The sequence below is a fragment of the Mastigoproctus giganteus genome, chromosome 6, assembly GCF_048544385.1.
Source record: "Mastigoproctus giganteus isolate SK-2022 chromosome 6, ASM4854438v1, whole genome shotgun sequence".
Classification (NCBI taxonomy): domain Eukaryota; kingdom Metazoa; phylum Arthropoda; class Arachnida; order Uropygi; family Thelyphonidae; genus Mastigoproctus; species Mastigoproctus giganteus.
Genome location: NC_143580.1, coordinates 188,019,676 through 188,041,498, shown reverse-complemented (window position 1 = coordinate 188,041,498; position 21,823 = coordinate 188,019,676). Strand labels below are relative to the sequence as shown.

The 21,823-nt window shown below is 37.0% G+C and overlaps 1 protein-coding gene across 1 annotated transcript in view; it reads right to left on the bottom strand.

Annotated features, from left to right (window-relative positions):
- LOC150084821 (fumarate hydratase, mitochondrial-like) overlaps window positions 1-21,823 on the bottom strand; it is a 135,179-nt gene that overhangs the window by 54,954 nt on the left and 58,402 nt on the right. The window contains exon 6 of the mRNA XM_090376627.1: window positions 12,076-12,187. Coding sequence (XP_090232753.1) covers window positions 12,076-12,187 — 112 coding nt within the window. The remainder of the gene's footprint in view (window positions 1-12,075; window positions 12,188-21,823) is intronic.

Below are 21,823 nucleotides of genomic sequence, written 5' to 3'. Positions count from 1 at the left end.
ACCCAGAGATTCTTAGACCCTCTGCTCCCACTCTGATCCTCTCGCTGCCGTAAGAGGGAGAGTGAAAGCTGCTGGGGACTGAGGGCCATTTGTATTGTTGTGCTGTCATATGCTGGAGGGTTTGGTCTTTTCCTCTTCATGCTGACCAGGTGTCTTGAAGAGAACCACTCTGCACGTTCGTTGCCACCTAAGTGACGTAACAGGGCTTACCATCGAGAAGGTGTGCATGAGTGGATTTTAGGGAGGCAGGCCAACCGGACTTTTCCTAAATATTCTGTAATAGAGAGATATTGGATCCATCAGTTTTTTAGGCTGAGTGTCTGATAACACACAGGACTCAATTTTGGTGTACATTTCTTCAACCTCTTCATCATCATGGCTTGATGTTGGTGCATAAATCATTATAATCTTTAGCTTGTACCTCTTAGAAATCTTGAATATTAGTCTTGACACCCTTGGTGATGTACTTTTGAATTCCAAAATGTTGTTTTTAAAATCTTTATGGACCAGAAACCCAACTCCACCTTCACTCCTTTCACTGTTTCCATTGGTGTACAGCAGATTTCCACTTGATAAACTTATAAGTGATTCATTTCTTCTTCTTGTTTCAGCCAAACCGATGATATTCCAATTCACATTTTCTAATTCCTTTTCCAGCTCTAATATCCTGTCTTCACCGATGAGTGATCTTACGTTATAACAGGCCAAGTTCAGTTTCCGTGCATGGCAGCCTGGTCGTACCCAGAGATTCTTAGCACCCTCTGCTCCCACTCTGATCCTCTCGCTGCCGTAAGAGGGAGAGTGAAAGCTGCTGGGGACTGAGGGCCATTTGTATTGTTGTGCTGTCATATGCTGGAGGGTTTGGTCTTTTCCTCTTCATGCTGACCAGGTGTCTTGAAGAGAACCACTCTGCACGTTCGTTGCCACCTAAGTGACGTAACAGGGCTTACCATCGAGAAGGTGTGCATGAGTGGATTTTAGGGAGGCAGGCCAACCGGACTTTTCCTAAATATTCTGTAATAGAGAGATATTGGATCCATCAGTTTTTTAGGCTGAGTGTCTGATAACACACAGGATACCTGTTCCACTCTAAGCCCCTGATCCAATGTTATATTCTGCCATTAATACACTGCTGCTTACACCCAATTCTATGTTCTTTATTATATCAAGTTTAGTCTGTGCAGGTAGCACTAACTGTATCGTCACTTTCCTCCACACACTGGGTGGAAAAGGCTGGGGTTTGAATCTAGTCTATGATGTGAGGAACATTTATAGGCTTTTTTCACTCCGTGGCTGAGTTAGTGGGTCTCAAGGTTTTTTTCCCCCAGAAATTGGGGGTTTTTTTGTCCAACAAAACGGGCAAATCGAGCAGAGAACACACGCAGTTTACAGACACAATACACATGGGTATATGAATTAATATTCTGGGTGATCCTAATGTAATAGTTTGGAATAAATCAAGTTTGTCACTAAGCTTTAATGTTATTCTTCTTTTCTTCCTCTGTATGAGGTTTATTAACTTTAGGAGCCATAGTGAAGGGGGGGAGGGTTAATTTAAAATAAATGTAAAACAGCTGTATAATCCATGATATCAGTACAGAATTCACTTTGAAAATGGCAAATGTAAATAAATACAGTAATCACGACTTGCTGTTTTCTTCTTTTGGCACTGCAAGGCATCTGCGCTGTATGTATATATCTGATCTCAATGTGCCGTTATTCAGAGTGCTGTTATTTTGACAGTCTACTGTACATGAAAAATTCCTTATCCCCATTCTTTGATCTCTTTCCAAGACCAGGCTGCTCCAATTTCCTATTAAGATCTCTAATTGCATTCCCAAGTCTAGGTAGTTCACACAACTCAACATCGTATGCTCAGAAGTTTCCTCTTTGCCACATGTACACAATCCACTGGCTGTTAGGCCTAGCTCAAACAATCTCTTTGCAAGTCACTTCTATTGAAATGAGCAGAAGCCTGAAAAACAAGATGCAGGTTATTTCAGAGACTACTGGGAGTCATTGTGGTACAAGTAAACACATGGGTTGTGTTAAGGTAGCTAAGAATAGAAACAGGTGCATGTATACCTGCGTGTACACCAATGCTAGGAGTTTGGTAAATAAATTTGATGAATTTGAGGTATTGCTCAAAACATCAAAGGCAGATATTGTTGGGATATCAGAGACGTGGTGTCACACAGATATAAGTAATGCGGAACTGGAATTTGGGGAATACAATGTGTATAGAAAGGATAGACAGGACAGGAGGGGAGGAGGGGTTATGCTATTAATTAAGAAACACATAAAGTCCAAGGAAGTGAAGCCAGTCGACATCGATGGACAGGGCAGTGTCGAGTCAGTTTGGTGTGACATAAGCATAGGGAAATCAAAATTGAGAGTAGGAGTGTGCTATAGGCCTAATGACTCTGATGAGTATAATAAGATATTGTACAGGGAAATAGAGTGGGCCAGTAAATCAGAGAGTCTTATAATGGGGGATTTTAATTTCCCAGATATTGACTGGAATTTGTGGGTTGGTCACTCGCACACTAGCAAGGCTTTTGTGAATTTATTGGATGATTGTTTTCTACATCAGCATGTTCGTGAGGCAACAAGAGGGAGCAATACTCTTGATCTGATTATCAGTAGTGATTCTTCATGCATTAAGAATCTGCAGATAAATGAACCACTAGGTGGCAGTGATCACAGTGTGTTGAAGTGGGATTTACTCAAGGAGGTAACTACCATCAGAGGTAAAGGGAAGGGTTTTTGTTTTCGTAAAGGCGACTATGATGGTCTGAGACAGTATTTAAATTCTATACAGTGGGACCAACTGATGATGTTACCAACAGCAAACTCAAAATGGGAAGCATTCAAGGAACTAATCTTGGAGGCTACCAGGCTTTACATACCAACTAAGAAATATTGTTCAAGGTTTAGGCCTAAATGGTTGTCAGATGAACTAATGAGACATGTGGCAGAGAAGAAAAATGCATGGGATACATACAAATTAATGGGTGACATGGAAGCCTATGGTAGATATAAGTTGGTCTGTAACCAAGTCACAAAGGAGATTAGGCAGGCAAAGGCAGACTATGAAAAATCCTTGGCAAAGGATGCAAAGAAAAACAGAAAAGAGTTCTTTACATATTTAAACTTGAGAAGGAAAGGGATGAATCAGATTGGTCCACTGGATATTGATGGTTCAACAGTTGAGGATCCTGATCAGGTGGCTAACAATCTAAACGAGTATTTTGCATCTACATTCACGCATGAGGAGTTATTCAGGAAGGAGAATGATGTAGGTAAAGTAAACATTGGCAGTGAGCTGGATGATTTTGTAATAACTGAGAGGAAAGTGGAGGAGAGATTGTTGAGGATAAACATAAAAAAGGCACCTGGGGTGGATGGGATCTATCCAGTTATATTAAACGAGGCAGCAAAGGAAGTAAGCAAACCCCTAGCCATAATTATGAGAGCTTCTTTGGACTCAGGGGAGGTACCCATAGACTGGAGATGTGCAAATGTAACCCCAATTCACAAAGGAGGATCAAAGGCTGACACAAGTAATTATAGACCTGTTAGTTTAACTTCTGTTCCAGGTAAATTAATGGAGGCACTGGTTAAAGAAGCACTGCAGGATCATCTAGACAAGAATTCAGTTATAGCTCAGACGCAGCACGGTTTTGTTAAGGGCAGGTCTTGCCTGACCAATTTGATTGGATACTATGATGTAGTCACAAAAGAACTGGATGCTTGATTGATTGATTTGATTTGGTAGTTGTTGGCGCATCGGCTTCTGTGGCCATATTGCACCTCCCAAGGTTTTTGCAGTACTTTGATCCAAGCCCGAGGCGGGAATCGAACCCGCGACCTTTGGGTTGCCGGGCAGGTACTTTACCCACTCGGCTAGCCCGGTCGGCAGAACTGGATGCAGGGAATAACTTTGATATTATATATTTGGATCTTAGAAAGGCTTTTGATACTGTTGCAAATGGAAGACTGCTGCACAAATTGGAACAGTGTGGCATTGGAGGCAAATTGCTGCTATGGATAAGGGGATGGTTGAGTGGCAGAAGACAGAGAGTGGTAATCAATGGACACTGCTCAACGTGGACTAATGTTATTAGTGGAGTTTCTCAGGATTCAGTGTTGGGTCCGTTGTTGTTTTCGGTGTTTATGAATGATATTGATGATGGGATATCAAGTTTAATGTCCAAGTTTGCAGATGATACAAAGGTTGGCAGGGTTGTTAAGGACACTACTGACGCTATGCTGCTGCAACAGGATCTGGAAAGGTTCAACAGATGGGCTGAGAGGTGGCAAATGAAGTTTAACATTGACAAATGTAAAGTACTACATATGGGAAATAGTAACCCCAGAGCAACGTATCAACTCTGCGGTACTACACTGACAGTGGTGGAGAATGAAAAGGACCTGGGGGTAATTGTGCAGGCAGATATGAAGTTCTCTGAGCAGTGCAGACGAGCTGCAAGAGTAGCTCATGGTGTCTTGTCAATGATATACAGGAATTTTTCTAGCAGGGATAAGGAGGTGATTATTCCCTTGTATAAGGCAATGGTTAGGCCACATCTTGAGTACTGTATACAGGTCTGGAGGCTTCATTTCAAGAAGGATGTAGAGCTGCTGGAACGGGTACAGAGAAGGGCAACAAGATTAGTGAATGGAACAAAGGGTTGCTCTTACGAAGAAAGGCTTAAGTTTTGCAAATTACAGAGTCTGGAGACTAGGCACCGGCGAGGTGATCTGATAGAGGTGTATAAGGCTTTGAATGGTTTGAGCATGCTCAATGCCAATGGGATTCTTCATCTTGCTCAGAATAATCACCTCAGAGGGCATAAATTCAAATTGAGGAAGGACGGATGTCGGATAGATGTGCGGAAATTTGCCTTTGGCCAGCGGGTGGTTGGTTGGTGGAACCGACTTCCATCACTTGTTGTTGAAGTTGATAGCCTAGACAAATTTAAAGCTCAACTGGACAGGTATTTCGAACGAACGGAGGGGTGAAATGGGAGTGGTTTTTTTTTTTTTTTTTTTGGCTGATGCTGAATAAGCTTGCTTTCTTGCATCATATGCCTCTACTAATGCTAATGCTAAAGGCAATGCAATATAGCAAATTTATCAACTGCTTGCAGAGCTGCAAAAAAATTTCCATGCAATTGGTTCCATGAACCTAACCAATGACTAGAAAGTCTACTAAGTGAAGATATCAGAAGATTTGAACCCCTGAACACCCCCCCCCTTATTTTTAGCACCTGGCTGCTGGTAACTTCACCTCGTTCTAAAACTTAAGGGGCATATTTGTAGAGAAATATCACTGGGACAAAGAGGCGAAAGGGCAGCAAATTCTTTTTGTGATTTCAAAAGCTGCATTTTTCCATGGTCATTCTATGAAACTTTTGATCCACATTCATATGTGTAAGAAGATAGATGAAATTTATTTTATCAATTTGATACTCACGGTAGTGGAAAATAAAAAATACCTGGTGGGTAAATTTGCAGTCAGATATGAAGTTCTCTTAAACAGTGCAGAAAGGCTGCAAAAACAGCTCATAGGCTACTGTCAATGATATATAGGAATTTTGTTAGCATGGATAAGGAAGTAATTAACCTTTTGTATAAGGCAATGGTTAGGCCACATCTTGAGTATTGGAAAAAGGTGTGGAGGCCTTACTTTAAGATTTTGCTTGAAGAGGTATAGAGAAGGGCAATGAACTTGGTGAGTGGAACAAAAGTTGCTCTCAGAAGGCTTCAGTTCTACAAACTACAGATTCTGGAGACTAGGCACCTGCAAGGAGATCTGACTGAGGTGTTTAAGGCTTTGAATGGACTGAGTAAGCTCAGTACCAATGGCTTTCTTCCTCTTGCTCGGACCACACACACGAGGAAACATAAATTTAAACTGAGGAAGGATGGTTGTAGTATAGATGTGTGGAAGTTTGCTTTCAGCCAGAGGGTAGTTGATTGTCAGAACAAATTTCCATCTGCTGTTGTGGACATGGAAAGTTCGAATAAATTCAACAAAGAACTAAACACTATTAGAGACAATGAATGGGTGATGTGGAAAGTTTTTTTTTTTTTTGGCTGATGCTGTCTGTATAAGCTTGCATTCTTGCAAGCTTATACAGCAAATACTATATTTAAAAAATACCACATTGGTAAGCCAAGAATCAAAAATATCAAGATATTTTGACAAGATGCTAGCCAAAAGGAACAGATCTTTGATTCACATCTCTAGGTTATACTACTGAAATCTTATGCAAACAAAATCACAACAAAACATTTACACCCTTAAGAAGTGTTAAAAAGTATTTTCATCAATCAAGCTTACATACCTATATATTAATAAAAATAGATATTTTTTATTAATATATAATGATTAATGCATACACATCAGAATGTATGCATTTGTATGAGTGCAAATGCATATTGTGGCTGCTTTAATCACTAGCAATATTGAATATTTTGTTAATAACTATTCTATAACTAAACTTGGAAACAATGATTTCACTCATTGCAAACATCAGAACAACATTGGTGTGAAAATAATTTCAGTTAGCATGGGAAAATATGACAGTGTTTTGCTTTAATTCTTTTGCCATCAATAATGTTGGATAAAAGTAGATTCTTTGTATGTGTATTATAACAGCTCAATTTTGGATTTTTTTTATTCAAAAATCCAAAATTTTATTTACTGAAGTTTTGAATAAAAAAATTTAGAGAATAGGCATTTGGAGCTTTCATTCAAAATGCCAAAAATTAAAAAATCATGACCAGCCATGGAAAGAATTTACTACAGATGGCATTACTGTTTTTTTGTGTTGTTTTTGTAAAGAGCATTCCTGCAGAAAAAAAATTCCAGTTTAATGCTGTTGTTTTCAACATGTTTTTTCACACATTGAAAACAAAACTTAAAAAAAAAAAAAAAAAAAAAAAAATATATATATATATATATTTTTTTTTTTTTTATTTTTTTTTTTTTTTTAAGGCAAAGCAAAATTAACAGATCTATTACTTTCAAAGGGTTATACCTCAAGAGAGGAGAAAAGCAGCTTTTCAATGATCGAAATCTTGCAATATCCCTTTCAATATGTTATTTTTATATGCTATTTATAATGACATTCATTATGTTTATCAAACTATTTGAAAAAAGTGCATCTGGATGGCTGACAATGAAACAACGGAGGCTTGTGGTCATTATATTGCACATTTTGTATATAAGAAATTAGATCTTGTCTACATTTATTTGCCTGTAAGGTTCTCAAAATTGTGAATCACTCTACAACTGCAAGAATTGTGAGAGTTATTATGGCAAAACCAAGTATCAATCCATAACAAAACAAAAAAAAGTCTACATTACAGGTTTTCCATCCAAATGTAATTCACATTATTTACTTAGCTCATGGTTGACATGGCCATATGTGTATTGTAACAGTTCAGTTTTGCTATAAAAATAGAGGATAGGCAGAGCTTTCATTCAAAATTCTAAAAATTAAATTACTATGAAACTTATGGAATTATGATTACTAATCACGGAAAGAATTGCAACTTGCAGAAACAATTTGAAAGAATTTTGGCAAAGTTCACAAAGTTATTTCCTGTATAAAAAAAAAAAAAAAAAGATTTTCATAAAAGTCCCTACATGCATCATTATTTAGAGAGCTATGCAACCTGGCCTTCTCCCTCCACTACAGCCTACTTTGACAAGAAAAACTTCAATTATATTAAAAAAATTGCTTTGGATATTACAGATGTTATTGCCAATGGCACTGCTAAGGTAATTCTTTCCAACTCTTTGGTTAGAAAACATTTTCTCATTTTGCTTGGGTACTCAATTCTATAACTAAATTTAAGGTGTAGGGACTTTCTTTGAGAAATACAACTGAAGAGATAGAAAGTCCAGCTAAAATTTCAACCTCCCCTTGAGACACAGAAGAAAAAATTAATTTTATGTTTTAAAAAAGAATCTCTAAATCTCTAAATTTCATATTTAAAAAAAGAAATGTATATATGACTTTGTTAATGGAAATGAACAGGAATTTGCATTTATAAGTTTAGCCCGGTCACTTCTGTAAATGGAATGCCTGTTCTCTGCCTCGAAAATGATTTTGGATAAATGAACAACACAAATTTACAATGGACCACATTGAAAAATATATTTTTGGTTACTCTAACAAAGGTTATTGTGTGACTTGTAAAATGATCCATATTCTAAAATTTTATATTAATAGATTTATTTTGAAATGCAAAGAAATTTAATTCAATTAATTATGATAAACCGGTAATAAATGTAAAAATCTTACTGCACATAACAGCATGTCGGTAAATATATTTTGCTATTTTTTAGTGCATATTACCTAATATCTACAGATAATAATAATAATAATAAAAAAGTAATAGGTAAACAGAGTTACCAAAGAATTACAAAAACAATAAATATAATAAAAATCTTTGTTAAGTATCTAAAAAGCCAATATTAGGAATTTACTAAAAACTGACCAGTAAAATTTCCATATGCATTTAATGAAAAACAGAATATTAATACTCCTGATTTAAAGATATATGGGATGTTTCATGACATTTGGCAAAACTTCAGGAACATGTTTCCAGAGGTAATTGTGAGCAAAAAGTCTCCTATAAATCAGGTGATAAATCAAGTTAAGGGCCAGTGTAATGTAACTATTCTCAATTTTCAATTCAGCCTTATTATTATGACCTCAAACACTGGTTATAATATTGCAAATATAGCCATGTCATGATCTCCTGGTAAGAGATGTACTCACTGCAGGTGGCATGGATGAAGCTCGTAACTGAAAAATCTACCATACTTGTGTCAGTGCAATACCAGTCATCATCCAAAATCTGCACACAGTTGTACATGGGCTTTTCTACACTGTTACCACAATTAACATATCTCCAGGGCATCATTGCTCACCTCCTATATTCACTTGTGGAAAGGAACCAGTCCCTTTCAAGATTCTATATACATTCTGAACTACAACAGCCCTGCCATTTTTGTTGCGGAAACTACATACAAAATACATATTGACATATTATGTGTTTGTAAATGTTTGTAGCATTTTGATATTTATCTATGATTTAGGCAGCAACAACAGCTGTACCAAATCACCTATAGAACAGCTCCTAAAGTTTCGCAAATAAGCCATGAATACGTAGCTCATTTGAATACATGAATAACACACATGCACATAAAAAAAAAAATATATATATATACACCTAATTCTGTTTTTACACGATAGATACGTTCCTGAAAAATACGTGTAAAAAAAATTCGTGTAAAAAAAGACATTGTATTTATGGAAGAAAAGAAGATTGGTTCCGGATCTAAAAAAATCAGTAAAAATAATTAAAAAAAAAACACATAAAAATATCCGTTTTAAGCTTATTATTTTATTTCAACAAAATACACATGTAATAATATGTAATTAAAATGTATTAAAATAAATTTGTATGCATATGAAATGAAAAAAAAATTCTTCATGAACAAAAAAAATCTGTTTTACACATAACAAGATTTTATTCATTTTCACTTTCTGATAATAAACGGCGCATACGTTTGCGTACGACTGGAATATCACTGCCATCACTAGAAATGTTGTGGACATCGTCTTCTTCCTCTATTAATGAAATTCTTTCTGTGATCTCTTCAGCAAAATCAGCACGAGTCTCCTCTGGTGCTGATGTTTCACCGGTTTTACGAACGAATTCAGTTATTAATCGTTGTGTTTGTGTTTTGGTTAGGCCGTTATATAATTCTCTGTAAGAGGCTGTCAACAACTTCAGTTCACGTTGGAACTTCCCAGCGCGTTCCTCATTAGGGTCATGTTTGACAAAATGATTACCTAATTTTCTGACCAGTTCCAGACCTTCTTTTATTAAATCTGCATTTAGAACAGGATCATTTTCTTCATTATCACCACGTTCTGTGGGATAAGGAGTCCCAAGGACAACCTCTAATATTTCATCTTCGCTTAGGGCTTTGTCGGTTAACAATTCATCAATATCTTCAAACGATAGATCATCGAATCCTTCTCCACCAATTTTGTGTGCCATTGTAATGATGTTGGGAGATTCGGTCGTATTAGGGATGATGGGATCTTTGCTTTTTACACATTGTGGCCAAACCGCTTTCCAACACGCATTTAAAGTTGCTGGTTTTAATTCAGTTAACGCTAATCCAACTTGATTGATACAATCCATAATTGAGAATTTCTTCCACACATCAATGACTGTTAGTGTTTCATCATTCAGTTTGTCCAAAACGTGTTGGAATGTTCGTTTTACGTAGTATGTTTTAATTGTCGCAATTATACCTTGGTCTAGCGGTTGTATCAAAGATGTAGTATTAGGTGGCAGAAATAAAATTTGTACGTTTGGGTGTTCCAAGACAGGATGGCCGGGTGCATTGTCAAGAATCAGAAGAACTTTAAATTCGAGACCTTTCAAATTCATACATAACGTCTGACTTCTGGGACGAAACAGTTGTTGAACCATTCTGTAAAAATAGTAGTGGTCACCCAGGCCTTCTTGTTTGCCATCCAGTGAACAGGCAGTTTATTGATATCTACACCTTTCATTGAACGTGGGTTTAGGGCTCGATTTACCAACATACGATCTCCTGAAGCGTTGGAGGAAAATAATAAGGTCACACGATCCTTAGCTACCTTAAAACCACCAGCAGTTTTCTGCGATTTGGCTACATACGTTCTGTTCGGCATTCGTTTCCAGAAGAAACCAGTTTCATCTGCATTCCACACTTGATCAGGAGTGTATCCTCCATCTTCAATAATTTTTGCAAGTTCCTGCGGGAATACTTTAGCAGCCGATTCATCTGCAGATGCAGTTTCACCTTTAATTTTTATATTATGAAGAGCATTCCTTTTAAGAAACCCTGTCATCCAACCTGTACTTGCAGAAAATTCATACTTTCTGTTTAACTGAGATGAAGTGCTTGGCTCCTTTTCTTTAATCTGTCTGTAAATTCTTAGTGCTGTTTGCTTGATGGCATTTCCATCTACTGGTACTCTTTTTTGTGACTGATCTTCTATCCATATTACCAGGGCCTTTTCCATTTTTTCCTTGACAATATCTCTTGTATATGATGATGAATTAACACTTACTTTTGTTCCAGAACATACCGACTTCCTAATTGCAATTTCATTTTTCTTAATAGTTCTTACGGTAGCTTCATGTACACCAAAATGCTTTCCTACAGACGTAGCCCCTTGTCCAGTTGCAAGACGATCTAAAATTTGAATTTTAAGTTCCAAAGAAATCGCTTTCCTTTTCATTTTGGTAATAGGCGAATTATTCGACATTATATAAGGGCTACCGAAAAATATCTCAGTTATAATTAATAAAAAAAGGTATGAAAATTTTGTAAACTTACAATTTATTGACTATTGGCAAAATTAATAAATTTATATGTGCACAAATTTCACTAAAGATTCTTTCACTTTGAAATAGAGCTTACTACTACATGTCTGCCGAAGATACAATGCACGAATACCGTAGATGTGCACCAAATTCAATAAAAACGTTGATGATTCATAGATACCTAGACGTACACATTGGTAAGCAAAAGCACGCGTTTCAAAACGCATACACTAGCTGTTATCCAATCTATTGGTGCGTGTAATATAGAAATGATACTAATATGCCACAAATAAAAAAAATTTTCTTAGAATTTAGGCAAAAAAAAATTCATAGAAATAGTGTTAAATCAAAATGACTCGCGTAAAAAGAGAATGAAATATTTATTTTGAATTCGTGTTAAATCAAATTCGTGTAAAAAAAGTTCGTGCAAAAACAGAATTAGGTGTATATATATATATATATTACGTTTCGTTTCGCTCTGCATTATTGCCGTACTACTGGCTGATGTTTTTATTTTAAATATCATATTTATTTTAATTATCAGATATATATATATATATATATATATATTTTTTTTTATCATTTGTTATCTGAATTTTTAAATATTTTCACTTGTGATGAGTTTTGCACATAATTAAGAGTAACATATCAAGAACTAACCTACAGCCAAACAATAAACTTGTGGAAGGCATGCTTTTACTCTGACGATGCCAAGTTGAATTTGTTTAGCATATCCACTAAATTCTTGACCAAGTGTCAAAGGAACAGCATCCTAAATGGTAAAAGTATTTTAATTTATATCAAAGGTCATAACAAAAGTTATCTGTATCATAAAATTATAATATTATAATAGTTTCTTTTATTATTTTAAAACAATAAAAGAAACTATTAAAGCTGTAAATATAGTTGAATTGCTAAATTTATGTACTTTGCTTTATACATAAACAAACCACATATAGGCCAGAATATCAGTTTAGAAACTGAAAAAAAAAATGTTTTTTAGATCATAGATGAAAGTGAAGTATTTCAGTCCAAGTCAATATAGTATAGTCATACACATTTCAAAGATTAAAACAATAAGTTGAAACAGCAAATTTTGATGAAAGAAAAAAAAAGAAAACTAAAAAGATTATTTAGAATATATAAGTGTGATTAGAAAGTTCCAAGAATAGCTTCATAAGGAAGCTGAAACTGAGGTTGCCAATTATTTTCTTTTCTTTTGTCCTCAAAAATAGTACTCTTAGGTCAGAGAGCAACAAACCTTTTTAAGGGTGTGTGCCAAAATTGGCTAAATCTTTTTAAAAATTAGCTTTGCGTGCCCCTCGGAATTTTGCACAGTATATCATCCTTCTCATACATGTTTTACTTGACAAAAGCGTAACGAAAAAAAGAATGAAATAAAAAACATTATTTCAACGATGCTTTAATAAAGGTATTACAATAATATACTTCATAAAAAATGTACAGATTTTTTTTTTTCGTAATGATTGGAAGGATTTCTGGAGCTTGTGATATCGATTTTGGTGCTCTTATGGTAAAAGTACGTTTCTGCTGGACTTCCTCAAAGATCCAAAATATTTACCTTCTGATAAAGTTCTGATAGATGGGAACAGAAAGAAGTCAGAATGTAGACAAATCAGGACAGCAGAAAAGGCATTCCATCTAAGGATATGTTTTACCATCAGAAGTACCACATTAGTAACGCAGTATGAGCCAGATTATCGTGAAGCAACCCACTTATCAAGCCAAGCCACAATTTACACAATATCTCTTCCCTAAAACTAAACACTTTAGAACTTCAAAGTAAAATTAAAATGCCTGATTGACAGTCTGTCCTTGAGAAACAAATTCTGAGTAGGCAATACCTCCTTTATCAAAGAAAACAACACATGGTTTTGAATTTTTTCCAAAAGGTTACTGCACACTGTTCTTGCCTCAGTCCCTGGTAAAGAATCAAATTTTTGGTACCATAACTGCACAAGCCTTCTTCATTTCAAGACTAATGGTTAAAATTTGATAAACACTGTTTTTACCTATCCCAACTTATGTTATCGTTCTGATAGTCATTCTTTTTTTGATACAAACAAGGTTCCTGAACCTTTTCAACATCTTTACTGTAATCAGACAGCCTGATCAAGAATCATTTTAGGAAGGATGTAGAGTTGCTAGAACGAGTACAAAGAAGGGCAACGAGACTAGTGAGAGGAACAAAGGGGTGCTCTTACCAAGAAAGGTTTAAGTTCTGCAAATTGCAGCACCTGGAGAGTAGGCAACTGCAAGGTGATCTGATTGAGGTGTATAAGGCCTTGAATGGGTTCAGCAAGCTGAATACTGATGGGATTCTCCCACTTGCTCAGATTAAGAACCTGAGGGAGCATAGATTCAAATTGAGGAAAGACAGTAGTAGAATAGATGTGCGAAAATTTGCATTTAGCCAGCAGGTAATTGATTGGTGGAACAGACTTTAATCTTTTGTTGTGGAAGTTGACAGTTTAATAAATTTAAGGCTGAGCTGGACCGGCATTTTTTTTTTTTTTTTTTTTTTTATGTGTGTACCTCAAACACAAGAGATATTAAAACCTATAGTACTTAGTACCGTGCTTGGGTTGGAGGTCGAGAAGACACAAGAAGATATTTGTTGACATTGGACTTGAACTTCTGTAGATTGTAATTTTCAGGAAATATGTATGAAGGAAGGTTGTTCCAGAAAACAGCAGTTGAATGAATAAATGAGGAAGATGAAAAGTTGGTTCTGTGGGTTTGAAGTTGGACAGTAAATGGATGTTGGCTGGTGGCGGCATGTGTTTGGACTATTTTGAAAGAGAGACTGGGAATTATAGAAGCCAATTCAGAAGAACCGTGCCCATGGAAGTATCTGTAGAAGAGTCTTGCAGCAGAAACAGTACATCTATGAGAAAGCGAGTGGAGAGACTCTGTTAGAGATGAATCATTAATTAACCTAACTGCCCTCTTCTGAATGGAATAAAGAAGCCTGAGAGAGGTTTTGGGGGCACCACCCCAGATGTGGGAACAATATTCCATGGCAGGGCGGATTTGCGATTTATACAGAGTGAGCAGCTGTTTGGAAGAAATGTAACGCCAAGAGCAAAAGAGAAAACCAAGTTTTTTAGATGTAGAGGAAGCAATATTTGTAATGTGCTTGTGCCAAGAGAGATTAGAAGTCAGGGTAATCCCCAAAAGAGATATCATTTTGCCTAGAAATCGGAGTGTCATTAAAGATAAGCATAGGAGCAGAAGAATCCTTTTTGCGAGATATAAGACAAGATTGAGTTTTAGAAAGGTTGAAATCAACTAAGTTGTCTTTGCCCCACTGGAGAATTACCTGAAGATTGGCATTTAAGGAATTGGTAGCAGATTTTCGAGAAGTTGAAGCTGATTGAGCAGGACAAGGTTTCTCAAAATGGAAAGTGGAATGCAATGTGCTATCATCGTCAAAACTATGGATAGGATTTCCAGTCAATGGAAGAAGGTCATTAATATACAAGAGGAAAAGAGTGGGGGAAAGAACTGAACCTTGGGGGACACCAGCATTAGTGGAGAAGTTAGAAGACAGAGAGCCATCTACCATCTCCCTCAGTGAGCGATCAGAGAGAAAACTGGATAACCAATTACTAAAAACAGTTGGCAAACCATAGGATGGAAGCTTGTTTAGAAGACCTTTATGCTAAACACGATCAAAAGCCTTTGAGATGTCAAGAGCAACTACTTGTGTTTCACCGAACCTTTCCATTGAATTAGTCCATAAATGGGTAATATAAGCCAGAATATCACCAGTGGATCGACACTGACAGAATCCATACTGGCGATCGTTGATCAAACAGAAGGTTTCTAGGTAGTTTAAGAGTTGCGGTTAATTGATTTCTCCATTACTTTAGAAAGAGTAGAAGTAATTGCAATGGGACGATAATTGGATCGGAGGGATTTGTCACCCTTTTTTAGGAACTGGCTGGATATGAGCAAATTTCCAAGCAGAAGGAAAAACACCTTTGGAATAAGAAAGTGAAAAAAGGCGGCAAAGAATAGGAGTAAGTTCAGGAGCACAGGTTTTGAGAACATGTTGGGAATGGTGGGAGGTGTTTTACCAAGATCATTAATACATGAGCTGGAAGAAAAATGGGATGCTAGCAGGTCAGCTTTATCCTTGGCTGAAGTGACAACAGAACCATCTGGTTTGGACAGAGGTGGGAGCAGAGATGGGCAAAAATTGCAGCCAATAGCTTTGGCAAGAGACCAAAATGCTTGGCTACCATTAGGGCAAGAAGCAAGTTTTCTACTCTTAGCCTGTTCAAACTCTAGTTTGAACTGATTAATAACTGCTTTACAATTGTTGCGAGCTTTGGTGTAGGCAGAAAATGAAACTGAAGAATTAGAAACAAGCCAATTATGATATGCAACATTCTTCTCTTGAACAGCCTTAGCACATTTATTGGAAAACCAAGGTTTAGATAAAGGACGAGATTTTAAAGTGGAGTGTCGGATAAAGGATTCCATTCCTGCAAGAATAATTTCACTGACACGATCTGAGCAAACATTGACATCAGAAGTTTTGAAACAGTAATCCAACCAAGGAAAAGAAGAAAAGAAGTCTCGCAGGTCATCCCAATTTGCATTCTTGTAATGCCAAACAACACGAGGTTGGGAATGGCTATGAGATAAAGTTCCATTGGAGAAGAGACAATCACCAACTTGTGATCTGAGGTGCCTAAAGGCCCTCTCACTTCGACAGTGTACTTAGAAGGGTTGTTTGTGAGAAAAAGATCAAGCGTATTGGCTGTATGATTAGGATTGTCCGGTATTCTTGTAGGTAAATGAACAATCTGTGCTAGGTCATTAGTAATTGCAAAAGCCTCAGAATCTCGACCTGCTGGGTCGGTGTGACTAGAAAACAGAAGCCAGCTGGAGTTGTGAACATTAAAATCACCAAGGAAAACTACCTCACTGTTAGGAAAGTTGGACTGCAGAAAGTCAAAAAGCTCCAAGTGATTAGTGGAGTTGGGAGAACGGTAGAGACAACAGATGAATTTTACACAATGAGGTAGAGAGATTTTAAGCCAGAGAAGATCAAAGAGAGGAGATTCCAAATTGCCAAGTCTCTGACAGGGAATATCAGAACGGACATATGCACAAGTACCACCTTTGAGGTGAAAGGAATCATACAGCGAATAATTTGGGCATCTGAGATGAGCAGTAGTTGAATCAACCGATAACTGAGATTCTGTCAGAAAAAGTACATAGGGTTTGGCAGACTGCAAGTGGAAATGGACATCGTTGAGATTAGAATTGAGACCACGTATATTTGTGAAATGAACAAATTCCCATTTTACACCTCCATTTGTTCCAAATGGAGGTGTAAAGTGGGAGGTTGGCTTTTTTTTTGGTTGATGCTGCATAAGCTTGCTTTCTTGCATCGTATGCCTCTACTAACATGCTAATGTGCTTTATAGTCAGAAAAATTTTAATATTTTATCCCCCCGAGTTTTTTTTAGCATAATTATGCTTTACCCCGTAAATAAATAAATTTATTTACTAATGTTTTATGAGTATACAGACTAAAAGATATAGTATTCAAGATTGTATCCTTACCTTTACATTCTACTAATTGGAACGCAACCATTCTGAAATAGTCATGTAATTTAGTCTGCTGGTATTGATGACAAAATTTTTTCAGAACAGGAACTTCCCGACTTATGTAAAGGTTGCGTTCTACGGAATGCTACGTAAGTCGTATTTTACGTAAATCAGAATTCCCCCTTGCTTCTGCAGCACTCACAACTATGCTCACTGAATTGATTGAATCAAAAAAGAAATGTTCGACGAACATGTAAATAGTATTATTTATTGTATTTATTCAATTTTTTATCTCATGCACGGGAAAAATTACAAAAGCGTGCAATTTAAAAGAATTTCAAAATTATAAAATTACAAAAGAAGAGAGGATACAGGTATAACGTCAGTAAGTTTTACCTCTCGAGCATTGCTGGCAGAATCAACGTCTTCAGCTGATAAGTATGCCGCTGCAGAGGTTGAGGGCTGTGGAGATTTAGAAAACCTTGGCCACTCAACCTTACAAAAGAACATATTAATGGATGACTGGACGGTGGCTTTTTTCTTTTCATTGTAGATTTCTTTGTAGCAAGCAAGTGTATCATTCAACCCCTCTTAACTTTTAAGAATCATTTGCTGTCAGGATCCAACTTCTCAAACCTCGCCATTGCTGATACAATTTCACAAAATGCCACTGCCATCTCTCTCTAGGGATGAAGCGTCTCAGCTCCTCATTTGGTTCATCTTGAGCTTCATCAGCATTTTCTTCTTTCACTATCGCTGCCTGCAAGTCAATAGGTTCTTTGTTAGATAATTTCTTCTCTTCTTCCTCTACTAACTCCTCCATGTCTTTTGGCAACAACCTCAAACTGAAGTAGCTCTGCAACCTTTACAATATTATCCGTAACCTCTCCATATGATTCGTCTTTTTCAAATCCTTCGAAGCCTTTTACTTGCTGTGGGCTTATTTTCTTCCATGCACCATTTAAACAACTTTTTAGTAATTTCCATCCAAGGCCTTATTAATGTTTAAGATGGCGTGGTAAATATTGTAAGATTTCCAAAAGTCTCTTAACGTAAAAATTTTCTCACTGTCTACTAAAGACAATGCCTGAGCAAATGTTGCACGTAAATAAAAAAAAAAAAAAAAAAAAAGTAAATTTCAGCCATTATCAACCCACTGCAGGATGGAAGCCTCCTCAACAATTCATGCTGAGGGAAATGGACCATAATCTGCCACGCTGGTCCAGTGCGGGTTGGCAGATCGATCGTATTCAGCAGTCAGGGGTTTGAACCCCGGTCTACTCAAAGAGCGTGTGCTACTGCACTCCCGCTCCTGACCACTTGGCTATGGAAAACCTTAGTATGCTTCTAAATTTGAAATAACACCCTGATCCAAAAGTAGTATGAGTGAATTCGTGTTTGCCGGTAGAAATACGACTCTCATGTTCAAATTAAAATCATCTAGATGCATAGGATGTCCAGGAGCATTATCTAAGAGAAGCAAAATCTTGAAAGGAACATTATTGTCTTTACAATATTTTTCAACCTCAGGAATGAAGCAGCATTTAAACCAATCTTCAAAGAGAGATATTGTTATCCATGCTCTCTGGTTTGATCGGAAATGCGCGATATGAGGATTTCCAGAATGGTACACAAGCAGTGGTTTTAATCTGTAATCTCCCACTGCATTAGCCTCAAGCAAGAGCGTGGCCTTATCTTTTGACGCCTTGAAACCTGGCGTTGTATTTTCCTCTTTAGCAATGTATGTTTTATTTGGCATTTTTTTCCAATACAGAGCAGTCTCAGTCTCTGTCAACGTTAAAGATTTGCTGCATTGAATCATCAACTGCCTTCATCAATAATTTTTTCCAATACATCACAATTGTGATGCTTGGACCTATTAAACCACCCGTTGCTTGCCACGAACTTTGGTTGGGGTTCGCCATACTTATCCTTAATATCTTTATAAATATTTGTTGCTTTTGCTTGAATGGTCATTAGACTCGGGAGCACTCACTGTTGAATCTGATTTTCCATCCATATTATTAATAGCTGTTCCATCTTCAATATAGCACCTGAACGCTATATTATTTTTTATCTCTAATATCTCTTTTGTTTTTTGAATCTATCTTTTTATCAAGTTATTGAGAATTTTAAAAAATAGGAGGTAGATTTAACTCATCACTGATATATAAAGTGTTCATTGTTTAATGGCCCCAGGGGTTCCCCCATCTCCACTATCATTGATATAGCGAGTAATGGTTATAACGAGGAAATTGTCCGTCTCTTGATGCCCATTATAACCAAGTTCAACTGTATTATTAAAAATGAGAACAATATTAATTCATACAATAATTAACTATCATTAAGAGCAACACCTGTAATTATGAAGAGCTCAAAGTAGCCTCAAGGTTCAGTCATCAAAACCTGGAACCTAGTAAGTCAATATCTAAACAAGAATATTGTAGTTTTAAATGTTTTTCACCAACCTTATGTAGAAATAAAACACAAAGAAAACACAAACTGGAATCTTGATAACTGTATTTATAATAAGTTATATTTGTCTGTATTTACAATAAATTATATTTAACTTTACAACTAAAATATATACATATAAAATATACATTAAAATATACTAAATTAAAATCGATAAAACCAAAGCTTTCGAAGGCTCCTGCCTTCTTCTTCAGCGGTATTTTCTTTGTTCTGCGGTGCGTCTTTAAATACCAGCAGGTTCACGGTACTCATCACGTGTTTCATTCCCACGTGTTCCGTTCTCTTGTGTTACGGAATCGGAAGTGGCTCGAGAGTGGGTCATGTGGAACCTTTCATCCCTTCTGAGGATAGTAGCCTCAAAGAGGGGATGGATCCGCATTCCTCTATCTCTATTAATGTTCACTGTGGAACAGATCCGCAAACTCTCAAGCCACTTCCGGTCCCAGAACTTATTCGCCCGATCGGTGATGATACCCTCGTCCGGGGAGATGTGGTGCTGCTTCTCCCAAAAATGCTCGGCCACGGCGGACTTACCATAGTCCGCACTTCTTATTGCCTTAGTGTGCTCCCCCAGACGGTCTTTGAGACGGCGTTTTGTTTCCCCTACATAACACTCCCCACAATCCGGGCATCTAATACTGTATACGACCCCACTTGCATTCTCTTTTTGAATGGGGTCCTTTACTCGTGACACGATTGTGTGCAGCCTCCGCCCCGGAAGCTGCACACAACGTGTCTGATAATTTCTTAGTATTCTAGTTATGTGATCGGTTAGACCCGGATAGTAGGGAATATATGCAGTGGATACTGGCGTAAAAGATTCGCCTGTCCTCTGATTTCCTTTAATATATTTTTCTATAATCCTCTGGGGGTAGCCACATTTTGTAAGATCCGTCGTGACACGTTCATACTCTATCTTCCTATCCTCGGAGGTACTACAGTGTGATTTTGCCCTGTCAACTAATGTTCTAACCACACTGTTCCTATGATGGTTGGCCTGAGCTGAATTGTAGTGCGAATATTGACCTTTACACATCGATTTCCTATAGACCTTAATCTTTAGTTGTTGGTCTTCCCTACAGACCAACACATCTAGGAACGGCAAAACTCCTCCTTCTTCTGCTGTTTTAACTCTAATTTCTAATGAAATTAGAGTTAAAACAGCAGCCATCCTCAGTCAAGCTAAAAACGACCCCTCTAATCTCAATGTGAAGCAAAAATTAGCGCTAAAAAGCCTCAAGGAAGATGATAGCATTGTTGTCTTACCCGCGGACAAAGGTAGGGCAACGGTGGTTCTTGATAAGGAAGCATATCTAAATAAGGCGTTGGATTTATTGAATGATCATACAACGGATTGTGGGGAGTGTTATGTATGGGAAACAAAACGCCGTCTCAAAGACCGTCTGGGGGAGCACACTAAGGCAATAAGAAGTGCGGACTATGGTAAGTCCGCCGTGGCCGAGCATTTTTGGGAGAAGCAGCACCACATCTCCCCGGACGAGGCTATCATCACCGATCGGGCGAATAAGTTCTGGGACCGGAAGTGGCTTGAGAGTTTGCGGATCTGTTCCACAGTGAACATTAATAGAGATAGAGGAATGCGGATCCATCCCCTCTTTGAGGCTACTATCCTCAGAAGGGATGAACGGTTCCACATGACCCACTCTCGAGCCACTTCCGATTCCGTAACACAAGAGAACGGAACACGTGGGAATGAAACACGTGATGAGTACCGTGAACCTGCTGGTATTTAAAGACGCACCGCAGAACAAAGAAAATACCGCTGAAGAAGAAGGCAGGAGCCTTCGAAAGCTTTGGTTTTATCAATTTTAATTTAGTATATTTTAATGTATTTTATTGTTCTTAACCCAGTATATTTTAATGTATATTTTATATGTATATATTTTAGTTGTAAAGTTAAATATAATTTATTGTAAATACAGACAAATATAACTTATTATAAATACAGTTATCAAGATTCCAGTTTTTGTTTTCTTTGTGTTTTATTTCTACATAAGGTTGGTAAAAAACATTTAAAACTACAATATGAACATACCCAACCTCAGAGGCCTGTTTGAAGAATCTAAACAAGAAATAATGCTGCTTACCATTACCTGTCGTACTCTGAAATAAATGGTAATGCTGCTTACCATTCGCTTCAGAGTACAAGGACAGGTAGTTAAGACCTTTCAAAGCAATATAAACTTTTTTTTTTTTCAGCCTCAGTGAGTTTGTAAGTGAATGCAGAGGTGGCAACCAGTAAATGAAAATCCTTTTTAATTTCAGTATTTTAACTTATATTTCAGACATGCTGAGTAGTAGTAAAAATCCTTAAAAATAAAAT